The sequence below is a fragment of the Macrobrachium nipponense genome, chromosome 38 (genome assembly GCF_015104395.2).
Source record: "Macrobrachium nipponense isolate FS-2020 chromosome 38, ASM1510439v2, whole genome shotgun sequence".
NCBI classification, from domain to species: Eukaryota; Metazoa; Arthropoda; class Malacostraca; order Decapoda; family Palaemonidae; genus Macrobrachium; species Macrobrachium nipponense.
In genome coordinates this window covers 11,048,080-11,063,799 of record NC_061098.1, presented here as the reverse complement: position 1 = coordinate 11,063,799, position 15,720 = coordinate 11,048,080, and the positions used below count along the sequence as shown (strand labels likewise).

Below are 15,720 nucleotides of genomic sequence, written 5' to 3'. Positions count from 1 at the left end.
CATAAAATTATTATGTATATGATAATTCATATGAATATATATATTTGTTGTTGAAAAAGTAACCAGATTCATGAGACAACACTTTTGCTGTGAACATTACAATGTACTTTTTGCATTTTTGTATTGTTTTATTTATGTCTGATTATACCCTTGAAAAATTGTTCAGGAGTTCAGAAAAATCAAAGAAAATACCATATGATGTTTATTTATTTGTTTATTTTTTAGATCAAGAAAGATTTAATTTAGAGAAAGAACTGGTAACGCTACGTGGACAATTGGAGGAAGAAGTAGCCTTGAAAGAGGAAGCCGCCAGTGCCAGAGAATCCAATGAGAGTCGGATAATCAAATTGGAAGATGAACTGGGGGACTACAAAACAAAAGTTATCTCGCTAACACGTGAATTACAACAGTAAGTATAGGATCTAGGTATTATTTTGCATTATGTAGTTCTTGGCAGAAAGAAGTGATGTTTTCAGAGATATAATTCAGTGTATAGTAATGATTTGACATTGCTGTAATGTTTATAGAATATATAGTAATTCTTATTAATGATAAAATTTTATTTTAAGGTCCCAGAATGAGCAAGAAAACGTATCTTCACAGTCGGCTGCCATGGCTGGTAGCTTGGAGACTAGAACACGTAGAATTCAGGAGCTTCAGGAGCAGGCAAGTACCTTATTTCGAATGTACTCAGTATGTGAAAGGTTTTATACAGCATCCCTTTCTCCCCCCAGTGGCATTGTATTGTGCTTGTACTTTAGATGTTCCCAGTTCCCTTTCATACATATCTGTTGGATTTCTTCAACTCTGTATTTCCCAAGTTTCATCCCACATAGCATTAAGTCCTTTGGACCAGGTCCTGTGAATGTCTAGAATTGTAACTCATTACGTACTGTTGGCAAGGCTAGTTAATTTATTATATTGGGTATTACTATACATTATTAAGTAACATCAGGAATTTTTGTGTTAAATTGTAAGTTAATGGTTGAAAGTGTTTTAATTGATTCTTGTAATTTCCAGGTCAATGTGTTGGAAGAACAGCTGACCCAGGCCTTACGCTCTAAGTGTGATGCCATGCTTAAGTCTGAAGAAGCAGCCAGCAAAGAACTTAAGGCTCAGTACAAGTAAGTTTTATTGATGGCAGTATCTGTTTCCGCTTTAAGTATTTGGGTCATCTTAGTTCCCACTTTTTTTTTACAACTATATACTAAGTCATCTGTACCTTGACCTTCCTGGGTTATGGTGACTTATACCCTATCAGCTCCTTCATGGCGATTTAGGCGTTGTCCCCTACGTTGCCAAATGTACTTCTCTCGAATTTTTAAAGGCCTACCCTTCCTATTTACCCCTTTTAATCTGTGCGTCTGTCAAGGAGGTTTAACCTCCTTGGCATTTGTTAATGTCTCCTGGGAGCAGTATACTTCTGGGTGTTCCCTATTGCCTCGACACTCCTTCAAAAATATTTCCATTCCTCCAGGTCTGTTTTTCATATACGCCTACTGGACTTCCACACTTTTAATTTACTTGTTTTTGTGTTAATTTGAGAGAGAGAGAGGAGAGAGAGAGAGAGAGAGAGAGAGAGAGAGAGAGAGAGAGAGAGAGAGAGAGAGAGAGAGAGAGAGAGAGAGATATTATTATCTTTATATAATGTACTCCCACGTTTCTTTCCCTCTTATCTTCATAAGGGTTTGTCAAAACAAATAAATGATTATTTGGGCCATGAATGTCATATAGTGATAATAATAATAGACAAAAATGACAAGACTATATATATAGATAATATTACTGCACGTTATATATACAAAACTGTTAAGTAACAATTCTTCATTTATAAAAGTAAATTAATTTTGGGAACTTACTATTAACAGGGCTTAGTTTTTCCAGACCTCTGAGTCTCAAGTAGACTCTTCTCGGGCTGGTTCTCAGGGATTAATCCTGAGAAAGAGAAGGGAAAAAAATAAAAAAATAAAATAAAATAAATTTAGACTTTATTTGAGAAACCTGTCTTATTTAAAAAATTTATGATGTTATTAATTTTTGGAACTAAAAAAAATATTTGCTTTAAGAATGGTACCAGCCCAGCATGAAGGACAATTAAGTGATGACTACCCTTCCCAAGGGGGGGTTTAATCCTGGCTGTTTGACATCTTTATCCCCTAAGGTCAGCTTAACACCTGAGATAGAAACTGGCAGCGCTGGAAAATATTTTTTGCCAAGTTTAAGTAAAAAAGTGTTGTTTTTTGTTGTTAAAAGTCAGAAAATTATGAGGGCTTCTAATAATCAGCAAATATTAATAAGAAACCAATTACTTTTGCATTGTATAACTTATGCTGCCTTCAAATACCTTACAACATGAGTGGGAATGTTTGATTTAGCATCGCCAGTCACCGCCATTGCCCTACCCTTTTCACCATCAAGGAACTGATAGGGTACACCAGAAGTAAAATATGAAATTGTTCCGACACGGCATACAAACCTTCGGTCCTTTTACAATAGGAAGGTACTAGCGGCAGCTGGATAGGTCGTAAGCTTTCGAACAAGGGGTTCGGTAGTTAACTGCTTGTCCGACAGGCGCGCACGCACGACTGGGAGGTAAACAAATCACTTTTGCTTTCGGCCTGCTGGCGTGTAGACGTGTATCATCGCTCTCTGCCCGCTTCATCGTCGTTGCTTTGCATGGTTGTGTTTTTCTTTTTCTATTTATCTAGTGAAACTGAATTGTAAGTACAATCATTTCATATTTATTTCCATTGAATTCAATTGTGAATTAAAGGATCTTGGTTTCTCCACGCCCTCCGATTACCCGAGTGCCGGGACTGAAGGGCGTAAGTGCGGGAATTCATTTTTCCCAAGAATGATCCTCGTATTGTGTATGCTCGGTGCTGAGGGCAGGAGAGCGCTTGCTCCGAGCTTATATTTTGGTTGGAAATGTGTAGATGAAAATCGTAAGTAAGTGCCCTTTTCATTTATATTTTTTTGACCTGTATGCTCGTTGCCGAGCGAATGCGCTCGGCACGAAAACTTATTCTGTATGGAAGTGGAATCGCAAGTACAGTATTCTTTTTCATTTTCATATATTTATTTTGATTGTAGCAATACTCATTTTGGATCAGTTTCCGCTCTTACCCGGAAATTGATCCTTTCCCCTTTTTATTTGAATGAAGTGAAATTGCAAGTGCAGTTCTTTTTCATTTTCATATTTTATTGAGATTGCATTATTTACTTGGATCAATGTTTCCACTATTTCCCGGGAATTGATCCTTCCCCTTTTTATTTTGTATGAAGTGAAATCGCAAGCGCAGTATTCTTTTTCATTTTTCATATATATTTTGATTGCATCAATTCAATATGGATCAAGGTTTCCGTTCATAATCGGGAATGGATCCTTTTACCCTTGCGCTCGGTACCGAGGGCGCAAATGCGCTCGCTCCGAGCCCTTATTCATTGTGAAGTGAATCGTAATGCAAGATTCTTTTTCATTTTATTCCTTTTATTATTGATTGCAATAATATTATATTGGTTCAAGTTCCGCTCAGTCAGGGAATTGATCCTTATGCCCTTGCATTTGGTGCCGAGGGCACGATTGCTCTCGGGCTCTTATTATTGTTGGGTACATGGGTGCTGTGCGGGGGTAGGGAACGAGAACCCCCCCCCCCCCCCCTCCCCCCCGCTCAGCTCCCACAGATGGCCCTTCCCCTTCGGGGGGAGGTTATCTGGGTTCTTCTCCTCGCCCGATCCGTCGAGCGCGGGGGAGGGCACTCGTGCCCGATATACAATTGTATTCGGGGTCTTCCGCTCGTTCGGTGTGGGCTCACCCGCGCGAGGGGACTTCCCCCCCACTAATCACTACTACTGTTATTTCCGCAGGTGCTATTGCCACGAGGGTGGACCTTGGTGAGGTATGGGCGTCCTTCGAGTTGCAGGGCGTGCCAAGTGTCCAGGGGCGGCGGTTCTATGTCTGGGCCTGCTGCGGTCACCCATGGAGTGGTGACCACGACAACGATATCGACTCCAGGTGACGACGTCCCTCCTCACCTGTGTACTCGCCTCACGTGGTAACAGTCTTGCCTACAGCCGCTGTGAAGTGCCATTCGCCGTACCGAGAGGGGGGCGTGCGCCGCCGCTCGTGGTTGCCGCGCTGCCGCGACCACACTTCCGCTGCCCTAGAGCTCGCGCCCCCTGGACCTGCCGCCGTACCATGTATGTTGCTGGCTGCTGCTCCACCTCCTGTGTTTCCGGTGCTGCCTGCCGTACCTGCTGATTCTGTACTGACTGTCCCTGCCGTTGCTGCGCTGGCTGTCCCTGCCGTTGCTGCGCTGGCTGTCCCTGCCGATGCTGTGCTGGCTGTGCCTGCTGTTCCTGAGATGTCCATACCTGCTGACGTCGTCCCTGTTCGTGGTGGTACTACCCCAGACTTTGGTCTGTCTGTACAGGTGCGTTCCGCCGGGCCCTGTGGCTTTCGGCTACAGCAGCCCCGGCTCCGCCCTGGATGGCAGATCTTACGTCTGTCCTGAGGAAGCTGACGAAGAACAGAGGAAAGTCGCCTTCATCTTCTTCATCGTCATCGGCTGCCGCCACTTATTCACCCTGATTCTAAGGCTTTCACAGCCGAGGAAGAAGAAGGTTGCCTCCTCCCTCCTAAGAAGTCTCCCTCGGGAGCTTCTCGGGACCCGTCTCACCTCGGTGGGACGGGAGGGTTCCTTCCGTTGGTCCTCCTGCTCCTTCGGGAGCGGGGCCCGTCTCTTCTTCCGCAAGGAAGAAGACTACGGGGACCAGAGGGGTATCGGCTAAACAACCGGTACTTCCTCGCCTGGTGTCAGTGGTTCTGCCACTGCATCAGGGTCCGTCTCGGCCTCTCGTTCACGGGAGGTACCGAGTGTACGGTCCGACTACCAGCGGACCGTGCAGCCAGGAACCAGACCCTCTGAAGGCCCGCTCAGCGTCAGGTTCCCACGGCACGGAGCGGAAAAGACTGGTGACAGCCAACTCACCGCGACCGCTACCAGGGACCAGCTCTCGCTCTCGCGGCGACCAGCTGGCTACCCGGGATGACTGACGGTCCACGGACGGCCACGGGGCTGAGGCTGGGAAGAGGTCCCCCGTTCGCCGGTGCCAGCCATGGCTGGAACCAGCGACGCGTGACCAGCCGTAAGGACAAGCACCGGTTCTCACTGTTGACAGTGGAGCCTGCAGGGCCTGAACCGTCCGCTCTCGCAGAGAGCGATCGGGTACGGCAACCAGCACCAGCTCTTCTGACACTCGAGATATCGGGGCCGCTGTGCTCAGTCCAGCCGTTCTCCACAGCGAGACGGTTCCACCAGGCCTGCCAGCTCGATCGCCACCCCTGCGGGTTGAACGATCGCCTCGCAGGGTCCATCCAAGGCCTGCTGGTTCTGCCAGTGAGCGAGGAGGGAGCGTCAGGTCTGCCTCTCCCGTACCTTCAACCTCCTCGGGTTACACCAGGAGGAGCGAGGTATTGAGGAGTGATCGTGATGGGGTGCGCCCCTCATGATCCCACCACGACGCCCTACGTGCCAGGCACGGTTCTTGGACCGGCCAGGACGTATGCGCAAGTGGATGGAGAAGACCGAGAGGGCTGTCGCTGTTCCCCCTTCTTAGGAGGAAGGTTCTCGGAATATGCTCTTGTTCGAAGGGCTTAACGGTCCTACTCTGCAAGATGCTGTGACTTCCGAGATCCAGAGGAACTTTGCCGAGGTTATCGGCGCTGATTCGTCAGCACAAAAATAACGACCTCGGGGAAGGATCGCCGCTCCCACCAGCAGAGCCACGTCTCGGCTCGAGTCGTTTTGGGGCCCGAGAGGGAACCCAAATCGACGGTGGGTCTGCCGCGATCGGAGCTTGCCGACTGTGTTGGAACCAGGTAGTCTCTTGTCTCCGGACAAGAAGGCTCTCTCAGTTCTGGCCGGTCGAACAAGCTACTTCACCTCCTCTACTGCGACAGAGGCGTTTCTATGTGTCTTCGGACACCGTATTTGAATACCCCTTCGGTCCTCCTGAGAGGTTTCGACCTCGACGAGGACTGGAATGAGTCGGAGGACGGTATCGGCTCTCTCCTGTCAGGTGTCGATCAGCCCCACCCAGACGACGTTCACATGTGGCGCAGACCCTTACCTACAGTATGAGTTCGTAAACCCTCCTTGGGGAAAACATTTTCCCCTGACGATACGTTTTTCCCAGACATCTGAGAGGCCATCGCCGTAAGGCGATGGCTGCCTCCTTTTCTTCTCCAACTGCTAGTTCCGCTGGAAGGCGAGCCAGTATCCAATTCCTCCCCATTCCCTCTCTCCTTACGGCTACGAGGGAAAGGGGAGGGATCCTACAGAGATTTCTCTGTAAGATCCCACGTTAGGGGCTGCGCTACCGGGGGTACCTTCGGGTCCTACCTGACGTAAGCCCCGGTCGTTGAGGAGGGATCCTGCCCCTTTCTCGATTTCTACGGGAATCGAGAGGACCACCAGCGATATCGTTTTGACGAATTTCGGGGGGGGTTTGTTTCAGAGTGCTTAGAATTCTACGGAATTTCTAGCGCACTCAGAGTGTTCGAGTTTTTTTACGATCTCCAAACACACTTAGCGAGACCACGGTCTCCAAAGTGAGCGAATCCCCCGATAATTGTTACACGATAATCGGGAACCTCGCTTATGCTTGAATTCCTGTAATTTCTAGCATTTGGAAGAAGACTGCTGCTGAAAGAAGAGTATCTCACAGTAGGCGATTAACCTGGAATAGAGAAGAACGGACGGGAACTTCCAGTTTGGCTTGAACTATCGTCTTCGTATTCTGTTCACCCATGAAGCTGTTTCTTTTGGAAAAACTTCTCCTTCACTCTCTTGACTAGAGACCGAAGGCGGTCGATCTCCAATCTTATTCTCATTCCTCGAGGGGAAAAGAATTTAGGATGGAGGTCGTGGTACAGAACCTCAAAATATCTAACGTATGTTACCCTCGCGACATGATTCTTTTAAACAGTTGAATTGTCCGGGGGGTAGGGCGCATACGTAGTTACTCTACGGTTTGTGACCTAGACGAATTGTATCTTAATTGAACTGCAACTCGGGGTGCCTGCAACCTCCCAACAGTTTATCCAGTTTCGATTTTAGATACTTGGTATTGTCACGACAACACCAAATCAACTTTTGTATTTACCGAAATCCATTTCGTTTAAATATAATTGCTCGAGCGTATTCTTTATGCTCAATGGTTCTAGCCGAACGCATTCCTTCGTGGGAAGGGATTAACTGGCAACTCAGGATACGAGTCACCGAGAGCTACTGCGTATTGAACTGCCTGATAGCAGCTCAGTATCAGCTAGGTCTCGGAGATGCACGGTCGGTTACGTCTCTCTCTCCTCTGGTTTGATTGACTACCGAACCGTATCTCTACCCAACAATCATGGACTTAGGTCTCTGATTAACGGGGATTCTCGCAATAATGAAGGACCATCTACTGCTGTGACGCTCGATTTCATCGCCTTCGACATTGCGAGAATTTTCAACAGAGATATCTCTTGGACTCTTTCATCTTTCTGTTTACCGCACGGTAACAGAAGTCTGTACTAGTCTCCCCGCTGCATCGCACAGCGATAATGCGAATGATTTTTGCAGACATCTGAGTTTGTCTTCAAAATATCTCGTATTCGTAGGTGTGGCAATTATTCATTGTTCGCCCGCCCCATTAACAGATGTGTCAGAAGACATCGCCTACTCTCCGACCTGACAGCTCTACTTCCAAATGTTCAGCCCATGAGAAGCAGTTCTTCAGGCAGTATTTCCCTGTGTCTTCATTACTGAAAAGCGCTCCGCTTTTATTGCAACTACGATCCTCACCGGACAGCAATGAATAGCGGTTAGCGTTCTCAGTCTTTGTAGCACAGGTTCAGAATCTTGAGAATCCTTCTCTCGGTTCAGCTGTGAAGACGTAGGTTGCATTTTCTGTACACCTTCGTCTTCAACGACACAGTGTTGTTTCTCCTTAGCTGAGAATCAACTATACTATGAGATATCTTGCCATCTGGGACCTCGGTCTCTAGAAGGCAATTGACTTTCGCCTGTTGGGCACATGCCTTAAGAGAATCATCACCTCGCCTTCTGGCATCGGTGACGAACAAATTATTTGTTTAGTCTCTTGGCATAACCCTTTTAAGGCGAAGGTCACGTGACTTGCTCGGGTGCTTGGACAACTTGCCTCCTACCGAACGCAGTCAGTCGGCAGCTGTCAGAGCGCCCAAGTCAGTTACGAACTTCGCTGTGGACTTAGTTAGGTTGTTCCATAACAGTCTTTTCTTCGTCCATAACGGCTTGTCACAGTACCCATACCATCGACACCACCATTGAGTGTCGGTGTCCTATCCACTACCGAGAAGAAGAACTTCAACTGCATGGGGATAGGAGAATGTGAGACACTTCGCTGCAGACGGATAGACCAGTATGGGTACAGGACATCACCGAAGTCGAGAAGAGGGATAGGTCATACGACCATTCCCTTCTTTTCCTCTGAGGTAATTGCATGACTTTTCCTGCGAAGTCAAGCATCCAGGGGATGGGGATTCGTGACGCTCGATTTTGTACCGACTTCGTAGCGAAGACTCAGAACCCTTCGGTTCCTGACGATCGGTTAGAGTCTTTCACAATCCCCTCCCTAATGGACTTCACCGCCTTCGATGCGAAGGAGATGCTGCTTTGTCCTGTGAAAGCGCGACCGCGCTTTCTGAAGAAACTCGACATCCCAGGCTGAGTGTTGAAGACTCTTCGTCAGCACCAAGATGACCTAGAAGTACACTCCCTCGAGTTACACAAGAACTTCTCCGTGGCGCAGGTACTGAAGGCAGGGGTCTGGTACAACCAGACCACTGGCACCTCCTTCTACCTATTGGATATTGCCCACAGGTCCTTGGATCGTTTTTCCTTGGGACCCGCGATGGCTGCTCAACACGTTGTGTAGCTAACCCAGACCCTAGCAGGCTGAACAGCATCGAGTCCTGGTGTGACTGTAAGAATAGATAAGTGAATGAGAGAGTGACTGGCTTCTCTTCCTATCTTTTTTCTCCCCCTCTACCTGTGGGTAGAGGGATACGGTCATCACCTTGCTGGATAAGGCGAGATGCAGGTGAGCTACTCGACAGAGCCCCATCCTATCCCTTTCACTAGGGATGGGAGCGAATATTACCACAAAGTTATCCCTACAAGGGCGGGGGAAGGGGGGGGAAGTGGATGCCAACAACAAGAGACAAACCATAACTTTATGTTGCCTCTTGCAAATAGGAACTTGTTCTTGTTTGCTGGTACGAAGAGATACGCTTGCCCCTCTCTTAGTACTTGGTCCAGAGGTCTGACCATTGATCCTGCGGTGCACACCCCGATCAATCGGACAGAGGCTTGGATCCCTCCCTCGCTCTTACGACCAGGGAGGCATTCCAAGGTTGGGCGAACACCAGTCTGTTCACAAAAGACTCAGATTCCTCCCACCAAGAAGTGAGTCTTCCTATTGTAAAAGGACCGAAGGTTTGTATGCCGTGTCGGAACAAATGACAATTTGTCCAAAATTGCATTTTTCCTAACTATACAAACCTGAGGTCCTTTTACACATAGTCCCACCTCATGCCACCCCTCACTCTGCAGTTTTGCTTGGGCCAAAAGCAAAAGTGATTTGTTTACCTCCCAGTCGCGCGCGCGCGCCTGTCGGACAAGCAGTTAACTACCGAACCCCTTGTTCGAAAGCTTACGACCTATCCAGCTGCCGCTAGTACCTTCCTATTGTAAAAGGACCTCAGGTTTGTATAGTTAGGAAAAATGCAATTTTGGACAAATTGTCATATTAATGAAATGCTGAAAAAAAATTTAACTACCTAAAAGTTGAGTTCATTACCAATTTGTTTATTGATAAAGTTGGCAGTTTTAAATAAAATCTTCACTTTCCATACAAATACTTTTAAGTAGAAAACTGTGAGCTTATGACTCCTTATGTCTAAAGTGGTATATTAAAAGCGGAAAGCAGGAAGGCGTAGTAATCCTAAATTAACATATTTTTTATCATAACTTTAGCTAAACAGTTAATAATAATTTTGATAATATCTAAGACGGATCCTGTTTTATAAGGGTCATTAATAAAATAAGAATCTTTGAATACTCGGTGGTATGTAGAATTAACATCAAATAACATCTTTCTCTTATTTGATACTTGATCATCAAACAGTTAAATGTATTTGTATGTCTGAATTTACCTCTTTAGGGATTACTATGTTAGAATTTAGATTCATAACAAGGTAAATATGAATTGCTTTACTTATCACCCTTGACCACTTATTTTATGTCTGTAAGATATGTAATCGAATTTGATATTTAGTATAAAGAAAAGACTAAAGGTGTTTATTTACCACTTGTTTGTGTTCACAGTTCAGTTTCCTGGTACTGCTGGTTGCTAGTAACTTAGTCTAACCTACCCTGAGGGTTAGTTGAATGCTTCATTCCAGGGGACCAGAATTGGTAGGGACAATTGTGTACCTACCTTTTTTTTATGTCAGCAAAGTACTTCCTGGAGAATTAACCACAGCCATAAAGTACATTAGACCAATACCAATTTTTTTTTTTGTTTTTATCTTTCAGAGAGAAAAGGTTAGAACAAGAAAAAAGCCTGTTGTCTCGCCAAGTTGATGTATTGCAGCAACAGATTAGAGAACGAGCTGAGGAGAATCTTGACCAAAGGAGAGAACATTCCTCAACAATTTTGAACCTGCAGGCAACTCTCAATCGTAACATTGAAGAGGTGAGTCAAGTGTTCTGTTTGTCCATAGTTTTGTACGAGTAGAAATGATTTCTCTTTGCTATATCATGTTATTTTGGTTTGGGAATTTTTTAGTTACACTACTGAAATTAGTGTGAACCACTGAGGCAAAGTACATTATGAAAACGAAATGTTATTTTTTATTCTAGCTGCGTGTTGTCAAGGAGGAGAAAGAAATGTGCCAAAAACAGATTGATGAAAAAAATAAAAGAATTGAGGAGCTCCTCACTGCTTTGAATTCATCCAGAGAGTCGGAGACAAAGTTAGACGAAATGTACAGGCAAGAGCTTGCAGCTCAGAAGAAGTTAGCAGAAATATATCAAGGTAGTATCTTGTTGGAAGTTTATTCAGCCTTTCCATTCGATATTTCACAAACGCGACACCTACACGTTTCCAGGTTCCTTCATTTCCTTGGTGTTCTAGTTTCCTTCCTTTAATACAAATTCCCAGTGTGAATATCTTTTAGAGCCATTTCCATATCAAAATAATATTTTCCTATTTTGTTGTTGCTGTCTGTTTCAAGTGGATGACTGTTGTCATTTGAAGCATCTCACCATGACTGGCTTGATTTGAATTTCAAATCAAATAACCTGGAATTAAAAAGTTTGATTTTATTTATAACATAGTTCTGACTGTGGAATAGGAAGGATTGTAATTTTAATTAGTGGAATTGCCTCTGTTGCAATGTTTATTTAAAATTTGCCAATGAAGATTGGTTTATTTTTATAAAATTTGCAATATCTGAAAGTTATGCAAGGGTATTAATGAACTGCTCATGTTTGTTCAACTCTAGGGTCAGCGGAAGATGAGAAAGAAAGGTGCGTTGAGCTAGAAAAGGCTCTTGAAGAACATCGTCAACTATTACAGAGCGCAAGCGAACAGTATGGCCTTTTGGAAAGAACAAAAGAAAAATTAGAGGAGGAACACGCAGTTGCCAGAAGACAGTCTGAGGCTTTGGTCAAGGAACTGAAGGAGGAATTGGACAAGGCTAATGTGCTGTTGAGTGCCAGTGCTAAGAAGGGTAAGACTAAGTTCAGTCATATGCAAGGCATTTCATGTTTTAAGGTAATGGATGCAATCTGTGTATTCATGTACAGTAAAAATTGCCCAAAAGGTATAGTGAATTAAGTGTTAAGTGGTATTTGTGGTCTAGTATTTGTAAGTATAGATGATTAAAGTGTTTATGTAATTGGTGACAAAATTCCATAGTTAGCCAGTTGGCAAACACTGCTCATGCCTGTTATCTTACAGTTAAGAAATCTAAAGACATTTACCTCAAAGCAGACTTGGTAGATAAATTGCAATGCTGGCAGCATACCTATCACAAATTCCTATACGTTTGTCATATCCAACAAGAGATATCCTATGTTTATAGCATAAACAAAACACATCAAAATATATTTAAAAGCATATATATAAAGAGGATTGGGTATCTATATTAAAATTACTCATCTCTGTTTTGTTTTTGTTTATACTTTACAGAATAGATATATAGTAATTCATTTTGGTAAATAAATTTGCAATAACTATGAAATAAAAGATATGTAAAAAATGGCTTTCTCTAGTCTGTAGGTTGTACAAAATGTACTCAGTGTGGAGTAATGAATTTTACAGATAGTTCAGGCCTGGAAGAGCTGTCTCCAGCAGCAAGTGCAGCAAGCAACTTGATTAGCCGTGGCTTAAGTCTTACGCAACTGTATTCGGAGTACATGAATGTTTCGGAAAAGCTTCATGCTGTCGAAGAGGAAAACAAAAGACTCCATCGATATGTAGATGGAATTGTAGAGGTAATATGATGCATACAGATACATAGATACATGTGTGTATTTAATTTTGAAGGACTTGTTTGGCTTTTAAAAGCATTTTGACCATGTAAGATTTTTAAGAATGAGGTTTATTTAGAACTTTTGAGATTAGAAACTTAGATTTTAAGTCTTGTTCTTATGAACATATTTCCTCAAAGTGCATTAATTTACTCATACTGGTTTTTTCTCTCTCTCTCCAAGTAGTGGAGGACAGCTGTTTTGATAGGTAATTCTAATTGAATTTGACTGGGCTATTTTGCTCACTTTTATGTTTGCTTAACAGGAAATTGAGGAACGAGTGCCAGTCTTCAAGAAGCATCGTGAAGAACATCAAAAGGCTCTGGAAACTATTAATTCTTTGCATGCCCAGTTAGAATCCTGCTTGTCTCAAACAGAGAAACAGGTCAGTGTTTTATACTATAGTTGTAGAGCATTTTTACCGATTGCCTTGTTACGATTACTCATTGTCAATTAACGTTATTTTTCTACATTTTTAAAATTTATTTGGTACCAATTTTTCAGTGTGAAATGTGTAATTTTTCTAATATTACCTTCAGTGTACAAGTATAAAAACCAAGAAAGGTAACACATAAAGTAGCTGGTGATAATGATTAATCTTTTTAATGAATCCTCACAACCGAACAAAAGCATTCAATATCATGAGGTAGCTTATGTATGTTGTTGCTATTCAGTAGCTCCTCAACTTATAAGTAACCAAAACCCTGTATCTTTTAACCAACAGTAGTTCCATATAATTCCTAACCTAATCTAACCTCTACTTTACACTTAACATTCTATCTAGGAGAAATATAGAATAAGTCCTTGAAGCTGAGGTGCTATATATGTTTGTACGTACATATATAAATAAAGGTATAAGCCACAAAGGAAAGATAAACAACGGAGTAGCAGCAAGATCTTTTGACTCAGCGTCCTTTACTTGGAAAAGTAAAGGACGTTGAGTCGAAAGATCTTGCAATACTTTGTTGTTTTTCTTTCCTTCGTGGCTTATACCTTTATTTATGCATTTATCACATTCCAAACTTTCGTGATTCAGTTGTACACATACAAATATATGCAAATTGCAATCTTTTTTTGCAAATTTTTATCCTGATTGGTAATTTTTATTCAGAAACTTGACTTGGATGAATCTGTGAGACGGCGATCGTACCTGGAGAGAGAAAACGATCGTCTAAACCAGCAGGCCAAGGACTTGAGCAAACAAGTTACTGTTCTTGTCACTCAGGTAGAAGCTGCAAGGGCTGGATTACCACCACCTCCCATTCCAAGTAAGACATCAAATGAACATACAATTTTATTGGAAGTTATTGCTTTTCATCAAAATGAAATTATACATATAGACAAAATCCATGCTAGATTATCACAACAGTAGTGGTCTTAATAAGGATTATCCTTCATGAAAGAATGTTGAGTATTGTTGGAAGATTAATGGAATTCTACCACCTTTTGATGAAATTATATACGTAGACAAACAAAAAATGCTAGATTATTGCAACAGTAGTGTTCTTAACAAGGATTACGGTGAGAGGGTTACCCATCATGAAAGGATGTTGTGTATTGTTGGCAAGAGTAATGGAATTCTACCACCTTTTGTTGTTGTTATTTCTGTATAAAAAGCTAGTTCTTAGCAAACTTAACTGTGCATTATAGAAATATGAAAAATTATTTTTGGAAGTTTTCTGCTCGCCTTTATATAAATTGGTAGCTTCTGGAATAAGTGGCGCTAAGAATGATTTTGTACAGAAGTGGTTGTAACAGAATAGTGGAGAAGTGGTTGATGATTTTTTTTTATAAAAGTATACTAATGACATTTTACTTTATTGTAGTTTCCGAAAGGTTTTTGATTTTAGTTGTAGTTTCTAAAAGGTTTTGGTTTTTGTAGTCTGTAATATTTCTTAACTGATGATATTGCAGGAGAGATGTCAGGCCCTACATCAGCAGACGTCATATCGGATCGCTTGGTTGCTTTCCGTAATGTGTCAGAACTTCAGGAGCAGAACAAGATGCTACGGGAGTCTTTACGAAAATTGTCAGAAGATATGGAAACGTCAGAGGCAGCTACTATCAGTAGTAGAACTAAAGAAATGGAGGTACGTATAGTATTGAATATTTTCAAGTTGAGATTTACCAATGTGTAATTTGTGTAAGAGAAGTACTATTACTTATAAGAATTGTGAATGGAGTAAGGTAGTGTGTAGATGAATTTAATTCTGTATTTTCATTTAAGAATAGTTTTAATTGTACGGTAAAAGAAACATATTTTTTATTTTGGTCTCAGGAGGAGCTCAAGTCTTTGAAGGGACAGTTGAATGAATTACAAGCACTAAGGGAACGGCAAGAGTCTCTCATGGACAACATTGCGAAACAGAGGGATATGTACAAGAGTTTCTGCAGCGAACGTTCTCCCAAGACTGTAAGTATTTTATTGAGGACAGAGTCTGGAGTGCGGAATAATTTAATAAAATTTTCCATGTGCTATATCAGTTTTGTGTAATTAATGTTGTGAAGTGCCTTATTAAGAAAGTACATATAGGTTTTAGGTGTTTTTCTTTTCTTTTTGTATCATATAGCAGAGAACTCCTCCTGTCAAGCAGCCCCCTCAGATGTTTGGAGTGCCGCAGGAAGAGGTGCAGAAGCTACAGAAGGAATTGGAGGCAGCCAGGAAAAAACTGGAGGAAACCAATAAAGAGCACGACGATTACAGGATGGAAGTTAAGAAGAATGAAAAAATGCAGCAAGATGAATACAATAGGCTTAGAAGTACAATGGAGAAAACAATGTATGTATTTGTAGATGCTTTCTTATGATGTTTGTAGTTGTGTAATGCATTTCCTCACTATTAGATGTTCCAGTTGTCAGAAGTAAAATAGATTTTGGCTTGAAGACTGTTGGTTTATACCTGTGTTCTTTCAGTTATTAACGGTTTTAATAGTATGTTCAGTGTAATGTATGCCGAGTCAGAATTTATTGAAATTTAGCATCCTTTCATTCTTTGTTGCTGTTGTAATATATGGAACTTGGTTTACTTGATAAGAGTCTTTATCATTGGTCATATATAGATTTAATTGATCTTTAGGTTTCATGGTGCTGTAAGGAT

General features: G+C 42.5%; 1 protein-coding gene across 4 annotated transcripts in view; it reads left to right on the top strand.

The window, feature by feature from the left end:
* Positions 1-225: 225 nt before the first annotated feature.
* LOC135209629 (nucleoprotein TPR-like) overlaps positions 226-15,720 on the top strand; it is a gene marked incomplete at its 5' end in the record, with an annotated part of 37,297 nt that continues 21,802 nt past the window's right edge. For 3 of the 4 annotated variants that reach the window (XM_064242341.1, XM_064242340.1, XM_064242337.1), the window contains 12 exon segments: positions 226-409; positions 570-666; positions 1,021-1,124; positions 10,623-10,782; positions 10,950-11,124; positions 11,594-11,821; positions 12,415-12,587; positions 12,889-13,008; positions 13,735-13,891; positions 14,538-14,713; positions 14,902-15,036; positions 15,194-15,402. In XM_064242341.1, coding sequence (XP_064098411.1) covers positions 226-409; positions 570-666; positions 1,021-1,124; positions 10,623-10,782; positions 10,950-11,124; positions 11,594-11,821; positions 12,415-12,587; positions 12,889-13,008; positions 13,735-13,891; positions 14,538-14,713; positions 14,902-15,036; positions 15,194-15,402 — 1,918 coding nt within the window. 4 annotated transcript variants of the gene reach the window in all.